This window comes from Salvelinus fontinalis, chromosome 22, assembly GCF_029448725.1.
Source record: "Salvelinus fontinalis isolate EN_2023a chromosome 22, ASM2944872v1, whole genome shotgun sequence".
In the NCBI taxonomy this organism is placed as follows: Eukaryota; Metazoa; Chordata; class Actinopteri; order Salmoniformes; family Salmonidae; genus Salvelinus; species Salvelinus fontinalis.
Window position 1 is genome coordinate 31,162,099 of NC_074686.1, and position 20,000 is coordinate 31,182,098.

At 46.0% G+C, this 20,000-nt stretch overlaps 1 protein-coding gene across 6 annotated transcripts in view; it reads right to left on the reverse strand.

Annotated features, from left to right (window-relative positions):
- LOC129820197 (engulfment and cell motility protein 1-like) overlaps window positions 1-20,000 on the reverse strand; it is a 167,160-nt gene that overhangs the window by 96,464 nt on the left and 50,696 nt on the right. For 3 of the 6 annotated variants that reach the window (XM_055877187.1, XM_055877189.1, XM_055877188.1), the window contains exons 2-11: window positions 16,957-17,096; window positions 12,189-12,229; window positions 11,939-12,011; window positions 11,774-11,824; window positions 10,694-10,863; window positions 5,394-5,429; window positions 3,348-3,447; window positions 2,941-3,092; window positions 2,319-2,397; window positions 305-346 (exon numbers count right to left, since the gene is read on the reverse strand). In XM_055877187.1, the coding sequence (XP_055733162.1) occupies window positions 305-346; window positions 2,319-2,397; window positions 2,941-3,092; window positions 3,348-3,447; window positions 5,394-5,429; window positions 10,694-10,863; window positions 11,774-11,824; window positions 11,939-12,011; window positions 12,189-12,229; window positions 16,957-17,034 (822 nt within the window). In that variant the 5' untranslated portion in view covers window positions 17,035-17,096. The remainder of the gene's footprint in view (window positions 1-304; window positions 347-2,318; window positions 2,398-2,940; window positions 3,093-3,347; window positions 3,448-5,393; window positions 5,430-10,693; window positions 10,864-11,773; window positions 11,825-11,938; window positions 12,012-12,188; window positions 12,230-16,956; window positions 17,097-20,000) is intronic. The other 3 variants (XM_055877191.1, XM_055877192.1, XM_055877194.1) reach the window with 3 other exon arrangements.

Genomic DNA, 20,000 nt, shown 5'->3' on the forward strand with positions numbered 1-20,000 from the left:
GAGGGAGAGAGAGAGAGGGAGAAAGTGAGCACACAGTTACATTATGATGTATATACCCTTACACAGAAAACAAATTGTTCTTTCAGGAAGCTCTATATCAGAATAAAAGTGGATTATGTGCCCAAAATATCAATGTTCTCCGCTGAGACACCATGAACTTCGAGACTATAAAGTGTCTCTGAGTCTACGCTGGATGAGCTAGACTTCACAGCCAGGTGGTGGTTGATATAAGGCCGGGCCATTTTAATGACACACTTAATCTGCTAGAGAGGCTACAGAAGGTTGCTAATCAAAGTACACTTACTGTCAGAGGACAATCAAGGATGTTCACACTGCTCTCATCAAACTACCATTACGAGTGCAGTGAGGAAAGAAGAGTCAGAGGCAAAAAAGAAGAGGGTGATTCAAGACAGAAAAGAGGCAGGAAGGTATATTTCAGTTAGGTGCAGGCAGCAACTCTTGTAACAAGGCAGACTGTCAGCAAAATTAAGAGACTTGACACTTAAAAACACTAAGCCAAACCTTTTTGTTCCCATTAACTTGTGGCCAACTGCTGTTTAAGTCTCTCACCCTGCTCGTGAAATGATGCTCTAGTCTAGCATATGCTGACCTTCCTCTATAGCTTACAACACAGACAGGTCATGTATGTAGTAGACAGTCTAAAACAGGGTCAAACTCATTCCATTCAGAGTGGCTGCAATTTAGTTTTTTCCTTTCAATTAAGACAACCAGGTGAGGGGAGTTCCTTACTAATTAGAGACCATTATTTAATCAAGTACAAAGGAGGAGCGAAATCCCGCAGACACAAGCGGCCCTCCGTGGAATGAGTTTGACACTTAGTCTAAAAAGGTATACTGATGGAGTGGTTTACACCTGCAACAATACACCTCAACGTCTACTTCCTTAGTAACACTTTATGATCGTATTGATGAATAACCCTTTATAAATGCTTACAAATGTTTAGAAATGATTGTAAATGTTTGGAAATGGTATAAATGATAATACCTTGTAAGACTTACAATGCTGATAAATGTTTCTAAATGTTAACCAAAATGAAATAGTATTTATTAGTGTATGAATCACTTACAAATGCATATTCATTAGTTGTTAGAGTTACCACTTCCCTCAGTAGTCTATAGCTGCAACAAAGGCGCACCATTGCTCAATACACGTCAACACTTTTTTGTGGAAAAATATTAAATGATAAAATGTTAAACTAAAGTGAGCATGGATCATTTTTTTTATCTTCCACCTAATGTGCTGCAAAGGAAGGGAAATGAGTGTGTTTCAGGCATCTTTAACACCGTTCCACTCTATTGGGTGGACCCATTTCTGATGACAGCTAGACTTTGTCTGATTGGCTCAGAGCCCAGTGTGTAATAGGCAAGCCCACGGAGCAGAACGGTGGGTGATGTCATCAGAGATGAGAGAGTGTGTTATCCTAGTCCCTTCATAGCACACAACTTTCTACCAGGGCCCATAGGGCTTTGGTCAAAAATAGTGTACTACATAGGGAATAGGGTGCCATTTGGGACCCAGGTAGAGAGGGCAGGGGTCCTGCTTGGCTAGGCAGTGTTATGATGCTCATCGATATTCAGGAGAGAAGTATAGGGGGACAGTGAACGCCCCATACGGAGACGTATTACTGCACCGTTTATGGCAAGGACGACAGAGGCACACAAGGATACGAACAGACAGGGACACACCACACGTGACACTAGAATGAACAAAAACATGCAAACACAAACATAAGACTATAATGTACATACACCCACAGTCTTGTACAACTAACCTTGTGGGGACACACAATTCAGTCCCATTCAAAATATTATTTTCCCTAACCTTAACCCTAACTTCTAACTGGAATCCTAAACCTAATTCTAACCCCAACACCAATTCTAACCTTAACCCTCCTCCATGCTTCACGGTGGAAACCACACATGCAGAGGTCATCCACACATGCAGAGGACATCCACACATGCAGAGGTCATCCACACATACAGAGGTCATCCACACATGCAGAGGACATCCACACATGCAGAGGTCATCCACACATGCAGAGGTCATCCACATACAGAGGACCTCCATCTTCACTATTATTCTACAATGTGGAAAATAGTCAAACTAAAAGAAAAATCCCTGAATGACTAGGTGTGTCCAAACGTTTGACTGCTACTGTATGTATGTATGTATGTATGTATGTATGTATGTATGTATGTATGTATGTATGTATGTATGTATGTATGTATGTATGTATGTATAGATATAGAGATAGATAGATATAGATATTTCTATCTATCTGAGTGTGTGTCACCTACCTGTCTCTTGTCTTCTGGGGCCTTGAGGAACAAGGCGTTAATCACAGCGATGGTGTATGTCTGAATGTCCTGATCAGTCCTGTCATTAGATGGATAACACAGAACCATGCTGTTCAGAACCAATCACACACTACAGGTACAGGGATACTGTTGGATGCGTCCCAAAATGGCACCCTATTCCCTACATAGTGCATTACTTTTGACCAGTGTTCCATAGGCCCTGGTCAAAAGTAGTCCACTATATAGGGAATAGGGTGCCACTTGGGACGCACCCATTGCATTTATCTGCCATGTTTCTCAAATGGGTTACTTTACTTCCCTGGTCTTTCTCTTTCTGTTAAATCTAGGACCAAGGGCCGTTTGTATCAAGCGTCTAAGAGTAGGAGTGCTGATCTAGGATCAGTCTTGCCTTTTAAATCATAAGGTAAAATGTTATATGGACATGTGGGGACCTGATACTAGTTCAGCACTCCTACTCTGAGACACTTGATAAGGCTACAAATGTATTTAGTAAAATCTTGCTCTCGGTTAGTGTTTTACGGTAATCTGATCCTAGATCTGCAATTAGGGACAACGTATATCTGTGGTATATAGCATAGATGACTCTGCGGCTATCGCTCACCCCTGCAGATGGGGTATAAGCTGTCCGATTGTGATCTCTTGCGCCACCTTCTGGTAGAGGTCCTGACTGTTGAGCACCATGGACTCCAGGATGGCCAGGGACCGCTGCAGGACAGCCATGTCCATGGCTGACTTGTTCACGTAACCTGCAATCTGCGACAGATAGGAGGGGTGGTTTAACTGAATTCAAGACAGACATCCTGAATAAAACCATTGGTATTATTATGCAGATGTTATGGGAGCTCTACCTCTTATATATTTATAGAACGTTTACAAACACAATATAACATCCTCCTTGTAGCTGCAATGTCTAAACCATCTATTATCTATACAGTTTTCATGGACATGTTAAAAAAAACTGTTAAACCAGTTTGCAATGTTATAAACAGTTTGTGAGCAGACGGGCACCTTCTTGATGAAGGCAACAGAGAAGGTATCCCAGGAGACGATGCCGTGGTCCATGAGCTCCACGAACGCTGTCAGCGTGAACGACAATAAGTCGCCAAAACTGGAACACAACAACAACAGCCAATAGAAACATCTCTGCCACTGACACCGACACACACGTACAGCGGCATGGCGCAAAGCAGCCAAAAGCCTTGGTCTCAGGGAGAGGAGAGAGAAGCCACAGCCAGGTATGCTGAAGGCACAGAAAGGTGAGGAGCGGGACTGCGGTCCCTGATGGGGCAGACAGATGACTCAGTCCTTCAGGAACAACAGGAGGCGCCAGAGAGCCAGGAAGAGCCAGAAAGCACAAGGCAGCAGAGCCACGGAGCACTCATTCATTAATCATTCTCATGCAATTACATTGACGTTAGTAGAGACGAGTCAACATCACCATAGGGCCGAGCGAGGCTACTTCCTGGAAGATAATTATCCAATGATCTGAATACAACGTGTTTCAAATCTATTATGTTCAATCCCTCCGATAGAAGTTCACAGGAATATGATTCGCACAGAAATATACAAATGACAGGAAGACTATGTCAAATAAATGCAGTTTTTTTTTTTTACATTTTCTGAATTATGTAACTGTGTTACAGTCATGTCATAAACCTGAAATATAACTCAGTGACCTACGCCTTTTGATATGATGTGGGAAATATTTGTAAATACTGCTCCCTGCAGTCCGATTTTATTAGTGCTTCGTAATTTAATAAAGTTGGCCAATAGTCTCCAACGCATGACTAGAAAGTAACCTACAAAATTTTAAGAAAACTAAACATGTCATATGTACAAACACATTTAATCAACACATACAATTACATTGTGTTTTACTTAGGCATAAAAAAAATCTACTGAAATATGTAAACCCATTCTAACATAAATATTTGGTTAATAAGACACTGGCAGGACCAGGCGCCTCACGGGCTTGGCAACAGAGGGAAAACTAATTCACACATTGGGTTAATAACAGAACAGGCAAGATCATGGCCCAGATCTCAGACACACCCATTAGCAATAAATCATTAGTAGTACCCAGTCCACAGTTAGACTGGGGTGAGTAAGCATTTTCACATGACAGTGGGCAGTTACGTGATGTGTGAAATTGTCATGTTAATATAATGACATGATTCTACTAAAATGACAATTCTCGAACACTATAGACCTGTTCACTGTAAAGAAGTTAAAGATGCCAGAATGACATGCTGACAAGACTTCAGAGTGTTGCCTAACAGAATGATGTCTCTACAGGGGGAGTATGTATGGCGTTGAGGACAGTGAACTCCAGAATATTCATGTAAAGGACAGCCGTGAGACATCAATGACCACCCACCACCACCCAACATTAAAAGTTCCCAATACCTGGGGGTGTATTAATTAGTGCAAAACGTAGCCCACCCAAAAAACGTTTTGCAATAAAACTAGTGTTTTTAAATCGGACAAGTTCAGGTAGGTACCTCCATGTTTCAGCCCGTTTAGTTTCTGTTTGGTTACTAGTGAATACACCCCTGAACACCATTGTTATAAGTTTAGGAGGAGCACCAAGAATCCAAGAAGAAGAATCTCTGAATTTGGACTGTGGGTTTCTTTATGGATCGTTGTCATGGTGCTCTTAAAAAACAACATCCCACGTGAAACAAGAGACTGTAGCTTTAGTTCCCTTTGAACCTCAAATTGCCCAAAACCACAATAAGAGAAGAAAGAGGTTTCAGTTACATGGAACACAGAATATACGTTCCAAATGGCACCCTATTCACTAAAAGTAGTGCAGTATAAGGGGAACAAGCTGCCATTTGGAACATAGCCAGAGATAAACAAAATAAAGAAGTTTGATTTGAAGATGAAAGCCAGCTATGGCGACGGCAGCCATGTTGTTTCCCATTAGTTTAATAGAAGCACCAGGGCCTGAGTTTTGATCATGCAGACTCAGTTCCCGGGTAGATTAGAGGGAAGAGTACAAAGCCAGCCAGGGTATCTGACTGGGGAGGGGAAGGGAAAGGGAGGGCTTACCATGGCTTCATAATCTTCTGTAGTTTCTGATAGCGTCTGCAAAGATTTAAGAAACTTTGGTGTCAGGGGAGAACACAATGGAAGAAGGAGCTCAAGTCATAGTGGAGAGAGGTTACAGTTCGACAAAAGAACACATTGCCCAGGTGTGTGTGTGTGTGGACAATAGAACACATTGCCCAGGTGTGTGTGTGTATATGTGTGTGAGAGAGAGTTAGACAATAGAACACATTGCATTGCCCAGGTGTGTGTGTGTGTGTGTGTGTGTGTGTGTGTGTGTGTGTGTGTGTGTGTGTGTGTGTGTGTGTGTGTGTGTGTGTGTGTGTGTGTGTGTGTGTGTGTGTGTGTGTGTGTGTGTGTGTGTGTGTGTGTGTGTGTGTGTGTGTGTGTGTGTGTGTGTGTGTGTGTGTGTGTGTACACAATAGAACACATTGCCCAGGTGTGTGTGAGAGAGAGAGTTAGACAATAGAACACATTGCATTGCCCAGGTGTGTGTGAGTTAGACAATAGAACACATTACCCAGGTGGGTGTGATCTGTCACTGTAGCTTTTTTTTAATGATAAGATCAGATCCAGGGGGTGTATCAAGCATCTCAGAGTAGGAGGGCTGATTTCTGATCAGTTTAGACTTTTAGATCACAACGAATAAGGTCACACGGACAAATAAGACCTGATCCTACAGTAGCAGTCAAAGGTTTGGACACACCTACTCATTCAAGGGTTTTTCTTCATTTGTATTATTTTCTACATTGTAGAATAATAGTGAAGACATCAAAACTATGAAATAACACATATGGAATCATGTAGTAACCAAAAAAAGTATTAAACAAATCTAAATATATTTTATATCTGAGATCCTTCAAAATAGCCACCCTTTGCCTTGATGACAGCTTTGCACACGCTTGGCATTCCCTCAACCAGCTTCATGAGGTAGTCACCTGGAATGCATTTCAATTAACATGTGTGCCTTGTTAAAAGTTAATTTGTGGAACTTCTTTCCTTCTAAATTTCCTTCTTTTGACTCGTACTGTATATCAGCAGTCACACTGAGATGCTCCATACATACAGAGGACAGACAGAGCCTGGATCAGAGGCTGGATCAGAGCCTGGATCAGAGGCTGGATCAGAGGTTGGATCAGAGCCTGGATCAGAGCCTGGATCAGAGGCTGGATCAGAGGCTGGATCAGAGGCTGGATCAGAGCCTGGATCAGAGGCTAACAAAAGGACAGGATGAACATGGACAGGACTTGAACAGAGCTCCACAGTGACAAGTGAAATGTAGATCACAACACAAGGCGGACCTGCTACAGTAACGTGATACAATACAGGGGACAACACAAACCACTTGGTCAAACAGAATAACATAGACACCAGGGATGACTAGGGGCTCTGATTAACACAGGGGAAAGGGAAAGGTACAAAGATGACAGAAGTGGAAGAGAATATTTGACCAAATAAACACAGTCAGATCAAATCACAATTGGTTAGGAGCCAATTGATGACAGACTGAACACAAAGCATGGAAAGCAGAAGTACTGTTTGGGAAGCAGCTGGAACCCAGACAGACAGACAGAGTTACACTACATGCTTTGCTTGAGGGGATGACAGAGACAATAATGGCCAACATTTCATTTAACAACAAGATTTAACAAGACGGAAATCTATTTTGAGACAAACTTGGATCATGCGGACTCAGTAAATCTCCAGCTAGATCTCAAAATCATCTTGTTTTGTGACAGAACAGTAAGTCTGTCACAAAATTAACATCATTCCCCAGGGATCCAAAAGGTTTGGCAGTTGACGTTACAGTACTGTACATTCTCAGCAGTTCTGGAACCTGTATGTTATGTTACTAGACCAATAGGGGGCGCAAAACTCCTTTAATTGACTGATACAGCAGCCCACATTAAAACAGCATGACGTCATGCCCCAGACTGGGATATTAGAAAGTACTGCTCCCTGGTGTCTCTTTTCCCTAAGCCTGTGAATGATCATATTACGCTAGTTGTTTGTCAGGAATGTCAATGGGGATTGTAAAGTTATAAACACACACACACACACACACACGCCTGCACTTTCAAACTCTGGGGATAACAACTGTTGACGCATGAGTAATCTACATAAAACCCTATTTAAAGGAATAGGCCTGAGGTGGCAGTATGCACCGTGGGGGAATTAAGTGGGCAGCACTGCTTATAGGAGGACAGAGGGGGAGAGGAAATTATTCATAGGGAATGAATATGCATTTATAACATCTAAATACAGATCACTTGGGACACACATACTGAATGTAACTAGGGTGGGCCTTCACCTCCCTGTACAAGAATGGAGGATACTCTACTAGTTCCCATTGTAGAGGACAGATACACTAACAGAATGGAAGGTACTAGTTCCCATTGTAGAGGACAGATACACTAACAGAATGGAAGGTACTAGTTCCCATTGTAGAGGACAGATACACTAACAGAATGGAAGGTACTAGTTCCCATTGTAGAGGACAGATACACTAACAGTAATTTCAAGTGGCAGAGAGACTCTTCGTGGTCTGTCAGGGCTGACCTTGCATGGTACAGCCCTTTGCATGCGAGCAGCTAACTAGGAAGTCTCTTTGGGCTGGGGCGGCATAATGAGGATGGCATGTAGCAGAACAGTGTGTGTGTGTTTCAGACCGCTGAGGCCCTGTAAATGATGTGTCCAGAGCCCTCAGGCTAGCCATCCATGAGAGGCTCCTGGGAATGACAAGCATTCGTTTGGATTCAGGGCCGTTCAGTACAGTAGAGTGGAAACAGATCTGGGTGACTGGAGACGTCTGACTGTGTGTCATTGAATGGAGGGTGTAAGTGTGTGAGAAACAGACGGTGTGTGTGTATGTGTGCACATGCAAATATGTGCATCTTGTGAGTCTCCAATGTGTGTTTTGACTCCGTAATCACTCTTCGCTCACATAGCATATCTCTCTCTCTCTCTCTCTCTCTCTCTCTCTCTCTCTCAACCCTCTCTCTCTCTCTCAACCCTCTCTCTCTCTCTCTCTCAACCCTCTCCCTCGCTCCCCCCATGGGGTTCCAGTCAACATCACGGCTGAGAAACTCCACCTCAGCAAAACGCCACTACCTGCCCTCGACGTAACCTTCAGCTGAGACAGCGCCTACTTCCCGAATGGCACCCTAGTCCCTTCATAGTGCACTACTTTGCCCTGAGCCGTAGTAGAGCACTGAGGAATAGTTTTCCATTTGAGACATAGCCAACTTACCAGGCCCAAAGCCCAGCGAGACAGACCACGCTTTATTAAGAGAACACTGCTTGGGGATGGGGTGGAGCCGCCAGGGGTTTGGTCATGATGAGGTGAAATGGGGTGTGGGAGGGTATAATTGTAAAAAAAAAAATGTGTTGTGATTCTTATTGACTGTAGTTATAAAATGACTTAATGAAACAATTGTTGACAAAAAAAGAGAACACTGCTGGGTTAGGACCAGATCTGTGTGGATGATTTGGAACTTGTTGGTTGTTGTAAGCCAGAGTGTCAGAAAGTGTAAAGCTCAGGGAAATATTGCAGCTGTTCATCAGTCCAAGCGCCTTGTCTAAAGCTGTGTGCAGCTGTCAGAGAAAGCAAGGTTGGCACTTTGACAGCATCAGTATCACACGACACGTGTACACAAGATTCTTTATCAGTTAGTCATTGGGGTCAAATATTTTCCGATGAGGATACTCTGAATTCAGGTGCTGCACTAGGGTCAGTTTTTGGCCCTACCCTCTCAGGATAGACAGTGCACCTGCAATGGCTTCAGTTCCCCAAAACCTGATCTGAGACCTGCTGACTGAACACACCTAGGCTTGTCTGTAGTACTGTGTAGCACACTAGGACTGACCCTGGTACAGACCCCGTCACCCTGTGGTACTAAATCCTCCACAGAGAACCTCAGAGCCGTTGGCAGATAGGAGATGAGGAGATGAGACTATGTGACTCGGTGGCTTTTACTGGGGGCAAGTCAGCTAACTGTAATTTACAGGAGAGTATACTAGAGTAAGAGTTGATCAGAGGGGAGAAGTAAGAGTTGATCAGAGGGGAGAAGTAAGAGTTGATCAGAGGGGAGAAGTAAGAGTTGATCAGAGAGGAGAAGTAAGAGTTGATCAGAGAAGAGAAGTAAGAGTTGATCAGAGGAGAGAAGTAAGAGTTGATCAGAGGGGAGAAGTAAGAGTTGATCAGAGGGGAGAAGTAAGAGTTGATCAGAGAAGAGAAGTAAGAGTTGATCAGAGAAGAGAAGTAAGAGTTGATCAGAGAAGAGAAGTAAGAGTTGATCAGAGGGGAGAAGTAAGAGTTGATCAGAGGGGAGAAGTAAGAGTTGATCAGAGGGGAGAAGTAAGAGTTGATCAGAGGGGAGAAGTAAGAGTTGATCAGAGGAGAGAAGTAAGAGTTGATCAGAGGAGAGAAGTAAGAGTTGATCAGAGGAGAGAAGTAAGAGTTGATCAGAGGGGAGAAGTAAGAGTTGATCAGAGGGGAGAAGTAAGAGTTGATCAGAGGGGAGAAGTAAGAGTTGATCAGAGGGGAGAAGTAAGAGTTGATCAGAGGAGAGAAGTAAGAGTTGATCAGAGGGGAGAAGTAAGAGTTGATCAGAGGGGAGAAGTAAGAGTTGATCAGAGGAGAGAAGTAAGAGTTGATCAGAGTAGAGAAGTAAGAGTTGATCAGAGGAGAGAAGTAAGAGTTGATCAGAGGAGAGAAGTAAGAGTTGATCAGAGGGGAGAAGTAAGAGTTGATCAGAGGAGAGAAGTAAGAGTTGATCAGAGTAGAGAAGTAAGAGTTGATCAGAGGAGAGAAGTAAGAGTTGATCAGAGGGGAGAAGTAAGAGTTGATCAGAGGGGAGAAGTAAGAGTTGATCAGAGGAGAGAAGTAAGAGTTGATCAGAGGGGAGAAGTAAGAGTTGATCAGAGGAGAGAAGTAAGAGTTGATCAGAGGAGAGAAGTAAGAGTTGATCAGAGGGGAGAAGAAAGAGTTGATCAGAGGGGAGAAGTAAGAGTTGATCAGAGGAGAGAAGTAAGAATTGATCAGAGGGGAGAAGTAAGAGTTGATCAGAGTAGAGAAGTAAGAGTTGATCAGAGGAGAGAAGTAAGAGTTGATCAGAGAAGAGAAGTAAGAGTTGATCAGAGGGGAGAAGTAAGAGTTGATCAGAGGGTAGAAGTAAGAGTTGATCAGAGGGTAGAAGTAAGAGTTGATCAGAGGGTAGAAGTAAGAGTTGATCAGAGGAGAGAAGTCTGAGGTGGAGAAAGGAGGAGAGAAGAAGGGAGGAGAGAAAAGAAAGAGTACGTACTCTGTGCCGCTCTCCACCATCTGTGTGAGTAGTGAGATGCCGTCCAGGTTGATGAACTCTTGGGCGAAGGTGACGTCTCTGGAAGAGTTGGCCAGGTCCTTCAGGGCCTCTAGCTTGGCATCCATACTAGATGACTGGATCCTCTCGTGGAGCTGGCCCGCCATCTGAGACTGGAGAGGAGGGGGAGACAGCCGGGGAGAGGGCAGAGACAGGGTTAAACACTGAACATATACGCATGTCGAGCAGTCGTCTGGGACTGGAGTTAAAAGGAGAGAGAACAGTGTACAGTGTAGGCCTGGCAAGGGGGAAGAGAGAGAGAGTTATGCAGTCAACATACACAGTACACAGAACCAGCAGAGTTGTTGACTTAACTTGCTTGAAGTGCTGGTAAAGACTAGTGTCATTTCTTCCATTATGGATATAGCTGATAGTACAACATGTGTAAACTAAGTCAGGGCTTCCCTTTTTGCAGCCATGTCTTCAGCGCGGACTGTTATTGGCTTCAAGGGATAAGCCAGGCAACAACAAGTATGCAGAGAAGGTGAAAACAGTGATATCTATCTGACCCTCTGCATGGGCGTGTCTGGAGGGAATTTCACCTCAACAGCAGACACTGTTCCAGGCTTTGGGAGAATAACCTCTCAGCCTCTCTATCTATCCGGGGCATTAGAGGAACGAAGAAGGCAGGAGGAGAAGTGGACAGGAGAGACTGAGATGTCATGATAGGGATGGCAGACACTGTCACAATACTCCGTTTCTAACACAATCATTATGTTACAAACAGGAAGGAATGATGGCCTAATGGTTGTGGGAGTTGAATAAGTAGTACTTCACTCAACTTAACCCTAAACTGTGTCTTTCCACTTAACCATGACATTCTCCTATACTCTGAAAGGTTTCAGTTAACTTTACTAAGGAATGTGATGTTCAACTTCACTTTTAAAATGGAGAAAAAGGTAAAAATATCAAAAGGAGATGTAGCTTTTTAACATGAAACTATTGCAGATCCATGAAGAAAGACTCCCTTCCTCTTTCAGTATGTTTTAGGACAAACTTAATGAATACATAACTCAAACTTACAGGAGATGTCGTCAGTCGCAGTATAGAACCATTCTTTATGTCATTGCGATTCTGCGAAGACAGGAGAGGGACAACTTAGAGGTGTGATTTATGACATTAAATGCTAAGGTGGATTATTATGGTTTAGTCCAATATGACAAAGCTAACAAGAAAGTTGAAGCCAACCTTTTCTGTGATGTAGAAATTAGTGGAATCAGCATTTTGCAGAGCAAAGTTTTCGTGGTTCCCCAAAGACCATCTGAAGAAGAAAATGTAGAACATTAAAACGCATTTGAGCTTTGAATTGGAAGAACACTGCATCTCTCAATGGCAGATAAAAACAGTAGGATTTATATTTATTTAAATACATAAACACAAATACACAGCATTTCTTCAAGGTTATCAGAGACAGAGACAGAGAGAAAGATTTCCTTACCCTTCGCACACTTCTTTGATAATGGCTGAGAGGGGCTTTTTCTGAGAAAAGAAGAATGAGAAATGAGAAAGTATAGTTCATCCTCATTAGAAAACACAATCTCCTTTAAGTACAGCTACTTCAATGGAAGTGGGGGAACAATGACTTTATATTATATGAGATGAATTTAAATAGAACCACAGAGCATTCCCAGATCTTTTTGTGCCATCTTGCCAACACATATGGTCATTGTCACGCCAGTTGGCAAGATAGCACAAACAGATCCGGGACCCGTCTACATTTATAACATCATGCAGGGCGGAGTGGTACAGTGGTCAGTGGTCGAGGAGCTGGACAGCATGGTCCAAACCTTATGTCAAAACAGGTCTACGTCCCAAATGGCTCCCTATTCCCTACATAGTGCACTACTTTGGACCAGGGTGCCATTTGGGATGCAACCCAGATGTTCTGCTGTTGAATCAACAACCATCTGCACATCATTATAGTTCCATAAAATATTTAAATGTTATCGTGTATAACTATGAAGTCCCTCTCCAGACAGAAGGGACAAAGGGAGGGGGTGTGTTTGGAGGAGTTGTGTGTTTAGTGACAGCCGGTATTTTATTTATTTATTTCACCAGGTAGGCCAGTTGAGAACAAGTTCTCATTTACAACTGCGACCTGGCCAAGATAAAGCAAAGCAGTGCGACACAAACAACAACACAGAGTTACACATGGAATAAACAAACATACAGTCAATAACACAATAGAAAAGTCCATATACAGTGTGTGCAAATGAGGTAAGATTCGGGAGGTAAGGCAATAAATAGGCCATAGTGGCAAAATAATTACAATTTAGCAATTAAACACTGGAGTGATAGATATGCAGAAGATGAATGTGCAAGTAGAGATACTGGTGTGCAAAGGAGCAACAAAATAAATAACAATATGGGGATGAGGTAGTTGGGTGGGCTAATTACAGATGGGCTATGTACAGGTGCAATGATCTATAAGCTGCTCTGACAGCTGATGCTTAAAGTTAGTGAGGGAGAATATGAGTCTCCAGCTTCAGTGATTTTTGCAATTCGTTCCAGTCGATTTTTTGTAATTCGTTCCATACTAAAGCATTCATTTTAGTGTAAACATGCATGGAAACACACGCACGCAACCTTAGCAGCAAAAAGTGGGCGACATGTCCGTTGGCACCCCAGCCCCAGCTCTCTTCTCCCCCAACCCCCTTTACCCTTACCCCCAGGTCAGAGGCTTACCCAGGCTTCCTCCCTCCCAGCTGCTCCAGCCCCTCTGAGCTACAGTAGCGTTATCTCATTAGCATGTTCGGTACTTTGATCAATTCTCTGACGCTAAACAAGCAAATGTTTGGGTAGCGGCCCGGGAGGCAAAGCAGCAGAGTTCTAGAGAGAAATAAACTGTGGTGCTGCATGATGGAGTGACGCAGAAGTTCTCTCTGAAGACGCTCTTTAGATTTATGCAGAGCTAGTCTCAATGGGCTCCAGAGCACTGAGCGGAGCTGCTTTAACACAGTAAGAGTGACTCAGTCTCCAATGGAGGCAGGCAGGCATATGCTGCTAAAGTACAGAGGCCAGAGAGGAGAGGAGATATGGAGAGATGAAGGGAGGAGAGTGGAGAGAGGGATGAGAGGGAGGGAGGGAGTAGAGAGAGGGATGAGAGGGAGGGAGGAGAGATAGAGAAGGGGAGGGGAGGAGGGAGGGAGAGGAGAGAGGGAGGAGAGGCGAGATGGAGGGAGGAGAGGAGGAAGAGAGTAGAGATAGAGGGATGAGAGGGAGGGGGGAGAGAGAGAGAGAGAGGAAAGTGAGAGAGGAGAGGAGAGCGAGGGAGGGAAGAGAGAGAGAGGGAGGAAAAGAGAGAGAGGGAGGAAAAAAGAGAGAGGGAGGAAAAGAGAGAGAGGGTAGGAGAAAGGGAGGAGGGAAAGGGAAAGGGGGATACCGAGTCAGGTGTACAACTGAATGTATTCAACTGAAATGTGTCTTCCGCATTTAACCCAACCCCTCTCAATCAGAGAGGTGCGGGGAGATGCCTTAATCGACATCCACATCATCGGCACCCGGGGAACAATGGGTTAACTGCCTTGCTCAGGGGCAGAAAGACAGATTTCTCGGGAGAGACCAAGAGAGGGGTGGAGAGATAGAGTGAGGGAGGGAGGGGAGAGAGAGGGAGAAGAGATAGAGTGAGTGAGTGAGTGAGTGAGTGAGTGAGTGAGTGAGTGAGTGAGTGAGTGAGTGAGTGAGTGAGTGAGTGAGGGAGGGAGGGAGGGAGGGAGGGAGGGAGGGAGGGAGGGAGGGAGGGAGGGAGGGAGGGAGGGAGGGGAGATTGAGGGAGGGAGGGAGGGGAGATTGAGAGAGGGAGGGAGAGAGGGGAGATTGAGAGAGGGAGGGAGGGAGGGAGGGGAGATTGAGAGAGGGAGGGAGGGAGGGGGGAGGGAGGGAGGTAAGGAGAGATAGAGGGACGGTGAGATAGAGGGATTGAGGGAGGGGGGAGGGGAGAGAGAGGGAGGGAGGGAGGGGAGGAGGGATGGAGGTAGGGAGGGGAGAGAGAGGGAGGGGGAGGGGGGAGAGAGGGAGGGAGGGAGGGAGGGGAGGAGGGATGGAGGTAGGGAGGGGAGAGAGAGGGAGGGGAGGAGGGATGGAGGTAGGGAGGGGAGAGAGAGGGAGGGGAGGAGGGATGGAGGGAGGGAGGGGAGAGAGAGGGAGGGGAGGAGGGAGGGAGGGGAGAGAGAGGGAGGGGAGGAGGGAGGGAGGGGAGGAGAGAGAGAGAGGGCGGGGAGGAGGGAGGGAGAGATAGAGGGGAGGGAGAGATAGAGGGCGGGAGGGAGGGAGGGAGGGAGGGAGGGAGGGGAGAGATAGAGGGAGGGAGAGGGGGGAGGAGAGAGAGGGAGGGAGGGGAGGAGAGAGGGGGAGGGAGGGGAAGGAGAGATAGAGGGAGGGAGGGGAAGGAGAGATGGGAGGGAGGGAGGGAGGGAGGGAGGGAGGGAGGGAGGGAGGGAGGGAGGGAGGGAGGGAGGGAGGGAGGGAGGGAGGGAGGGAGAGATAGAGGGACGGAGAGATAGAGGGACGGAGAGATAGAGGGACGGAGAGATAGAGGGATTGAGGGAGGGGAGAGGGGAGAGAGAGGGAGGGAGGGGAGGTGGGATATAGGTAGGGAGGGGAGAGAGAGGGAGGGGAGGAGGGAGGGAGGGGAGAGAGAGGGAGGGGAGGAGGGAGGGAGAGATAGAGGGGAGGGAGAGATAGAGGGCGGGAGGGAGGGAGGGAGGGAGGGAGGGGAGAGATAGAGGGAGGGAGGGGGGGAGGAGAGATAGAGGGAGGGAGGGAGGGAGGGAGGGAGGGGAGAGATAGAGGGAGGGAGGGGGGGAGGAGAGATAGAGGGAGGGAGGGAGGGAGGGAGTGAGGGAGGGAGGGGGGATGGAGGGAGGTAAGGAGAGATAGAGGGACGGAGAGATAGAGGGATTGAGGTAGGGGAGAGGGGAGAGAGAGGGAGGGAGGGGAGGAGGGATGGAGGTAGGGAGGGGAGAGAGAGGGAGGGGAGGAGGGATGGAGGTAGGGAGGGGAGGAGGGATGGAGGGAGGGGAGGAGGGATGGAGGTAGGGAGGGGAGGAGGGATGGAGGGAGGGGAGGAGGGATGGAGGGAGGGAGGGGAGGAGGGATGGAGGGGAGGACGGAGGGAGGGGAGAGAGAGGGAAGGGAGGAGGGAGGGAGGGGAGGAGAGAGAGAGGGCGGGGAGGAGAGAGGGAGAGATAGAGGGGAGGGAAAGAGGGAGGGAGGGAGGGAGGGAGGGAGGGAGGGAGGGAAGAGATAGAGGGAGGGAGGGGGGGAGGAGAGACAGAGGGAGGGAGGGGGAGGAGAGAGAGAGAGGGAGGGAGGGGAAGGAGAGATAGAGGGAGGGGAGGAGAGGAGAGATAGAGGGAGCAGAGGATAGATAGAGGGAGGGGAGGATAGATAGAGGGAGGGAGGGGAGGATAGATAGAGGGAGCAGAGGAGAGATAAAGGGAGGGAGGGAGGGAGGGAGGGAGGGAGGGAGGGAGGGAGGGAGAGATAGAGGGAGGGGAGGAGGGAGGGAGGGGAGGAGTGATAGAGGGAGGGAGGAGAGATAGAGGGAGGGAGGAGAGATAGAGGGAGGGAGGGGAGGAGTGATAGAGGGAGGGGAGGAGAGATAGAGGGAGGGAGGGGAGGAGTGATAGAGGGAGGGGAGGAGAGATAGAGGGAGGGAGGGGAGGAGAGATAGAGGGAGGGAGGGGAGAGGGAGGGAGGGGAGGAGAGACAGAGGGAGGGAGGGAGTGGAGGAAAATGCAAATGCATCCAACAAATTTGTAGTCACAAGCTTGATGTAGTCATTGCATGTTATGAATATGGGACCAAATACTGCATTTTTACTACTATAATGCAGATAAGTGAATGTGTCCTAATACTTTTGGTCCCCTAAAATGTGGAGACTGTGGAAAAAGTGCTGTAATTTCTAAACAGTTCACGGTTATAGATGAAAACACTCTCAAATTAGAGCTGACAGTCTGCACTTTAACCTCACAGTCATTGTTTTTCTCAGAAAACTTGAGGGACCAAATAAAACCACCTGCGGGCCCGCCGCCAGTTGGGGAACGCTGCTCTAGGTCCAGTGAACAAGACTCGTGTCTGCACTAATCACTCAGTCACAGGACTAACATCACATAGGAATGACGCCACTGGTTGTGAGACAATGTGTGAAAGCAGTACAGGCAGTCTATTGGGCAATGGACCTCTCTTTTTGATCAGGCACTGACCTGGTCTATCTCCATGAGTTTAGGGAAGGCCCCTGGCCACTCAATGGCCACCTTGACGATGTCGGAGGGCGGTGGCATGATGGCGGTGGAGGGGTATGGAGGTGCCTCTCACTGTCTCACTGAGGAGCTCTCATCCAAACCTGGAGGGGAGAAAGGAGGGGGGGGGGGGGGGGGGGGGGGGTCACATTATTCAATGGACAGAATATAATAGACTAGAATTTATCCATTTGCTCAGACATTGTAAATGTGTTGCTGACACAGCAGTAGTAATCCAACCCACTGCACAAAGAGGCACACTCACACAGTCTATATTGAAACCAAGTGACATCAATATTCAAAAGTTCACAAGGTCAGTGATGAAATATTACTGAGAGTCATGATATAAAAAGCACCCAATTGTCATGCTTGAGTAAAAGATACCTTACTAGAAAATGACTCAAGTAAAAGTGAAAGTCACCAAGTAAAATCCTACTCGAGTAAAAGTCTAAAAGTATTTGGTTTTAAATACACTTAAGTATAAAAGTAAATGTATAAATCATTTTACACTCCGTATATTAAGCAAACCAGACAGCACACATTAAAAAAAATATGTATTTACAGATGGCCAGGGGGCACACTCCAACTCATCATTTACAAACAAAACATGTGTGTTTAGTGAGTCAGCCAGATCAGATGCAGTAGGGATGACCAGGGATGTTCTCTTGAATTAAACCATTTTCCTGTCCTGCTAAGCATTCAAAATGTAACAAGTACTTTTGGGTGTCAGGGAAAATGTATGGAGTAGAAAGTACATCATTTTATTTAGGAATGTAGTGAAGTAAAAGTATAAATAGTAAAGTACAGATATCCCCAAAAACAATTCAAGTAGTACTTTATAGTATTTTTAATTAAGTACTTTACACCACTGACTAGGGCACAGCTTCTTTAAGTGTATTCATTACACTCACTTATACAGATCCCAGATCAGGACAAATATTGCAATAACAAAAGTGCTGTTGGCTTGTTCTGCATCCCAAATTGCACCATAGAGCTCCGGTCAAAAGTAGTGCACAAAACATTAGGAACACCTTCCTATTATTGAGTTGCACCCTCTTTTGCCCTCAGAACATCCTCAATTCATCAGGGCATGGACTCTACCAGCTGTCAAAAGAGTTCCACAGGGATGCTGGCCCATGTTGACTCAAATGCTTCCCACAGTTGTGTCAAGTTGGCTGGATATCCTTTGGTTGGTGGACCATTCTTGATACACAAAGGAAACTGTTGAGTATGAAAAACCCAGCAGCGTTGCAGTTCTTGATACAACCTGTGCACGTAACACCTACTACCATACCCCGTTCAAAGACACTTCAATATTTTGTCTTGCCCATTCACCCTCAGAAATGGCACACACACACACACACACACACGTCTCAATTGTCTCAAAAGCGTAAAAATCCATCTTTACCTTGTCTCCTCCCCTTCATCGACAGTGATTGAAGTGGATTTAACAAGTGACATCAATAAGGGATCATACCGTTCACCTGGTCAGTCTGTCATGGAAAGAGCAGGTGTTCCTAATGTTCTGTACACTGGGTGTATATAGGGAGTAATTGGGCACAACCATAGAAGACTGTACCAACAAATAGTACCAACAAAGAAACTGTCATCAAGCAGTTCACTGCGAAAAACATTGTCCACAATAGCCTGTATGTACGATACCCAAGATATTAAACTACAGCATAACAGAGTAAGAATGGGCCCCCACAGAGGTGATGCTACTAAACCTGACCTCAGCAGCTCATCTCCAGGGGCCAGGGTGTGTCATGCTTGGCTCTGGGTGATAAGAGCAGTGGTGTGATACACAGGGCAGGCAGCATCAGAGGTGTTTCAGGCCTGAAGAGCATTAGCAGACACACACACACACACACACACACACCCACAACTCTCACACCCACACTTTAGTGTGAACACATGCTCACTCAGACACACACATTTTCTCTCTGAGAGACACACACACCTGGCAGTGAACAGTAATCCTGCGTGAATCAGGCCTGGGATAAAAGTGCTGAGTATTACTGAGAAAGCAGAAAGAAAGAGGTTTAGCAGAGAGAGAGATGATGGAGAGATGGTCCGATTCCCCCTGGCTTTCTCAGATAAGACTGGTTAAGTTGCCGTCTGCACTCAGAGAAGACCGGACACAGACTACGGAATATTTGATTTCAAACCACAAGTGAGGACTTCACCGTACTACGACACCAAAAGTCCATCCAAAATGGAAATAGTGTATACGGAGTACTGCAGATATAGGATACGTACCAAATGACACCCTCTTCCTTAGGTAGTGCACTACTTTTGCCCCCTAACCTATGGGTTCTGGTCAAAAGTAGTGCACTACACTGAGCAAAACCCAGCCAAGCAACATTGTGTTATTTATTCAGTATTTCAGTCTGGATTGTCTTCGCTCCTAAAGGAGAAGTCCCTTTACATATTTAATCCTCTTTCACATGGACCCAGTCCCCCATGGGAGGAAACAATACCATCCTATTCCCTATGAGCTGCACTACATTTAACCAGGGCCCATTAGAGCTCTGGTCAAAAGAAGTGCACTATGTAGCGAATAGAAGGTTTGCGTCCCAAATGGCACCCTATTTCCTGAACTTTTGACCCGGGCCCTATTAGTGTACTATAGGAATAGGGTGCCATTTGGGATGCAAACGTGTGCAGCCTTCGTCTCTCACTCTCTTGCTCTGTTTATTCAAACCTTTCAAACCTTACGTCTCGCTCTCCCTCTCCCCATGCAGTTTATTCCAACCTTACGTCTCTCTCTCCCTCTCTCCCTCATGCAGTTTATTCCAACCTTACGTCTCTCTCTCCCTCTCTCCCCATGCAGTTTATTCCAACCTTACGTCTCTCTCCCTCTCTCCCTCATGCAGTTAATTCCAACCTGACGTCTCTCTCCCTTTCTCCCTCATGCAGTTTATTCCAACCTGACGTCTCTCTATCTCTCTCCCTCATGCAGTTTATTCCAACCTTACGTCTCTCTCCTTCTCTCCCCATGCAGTTTA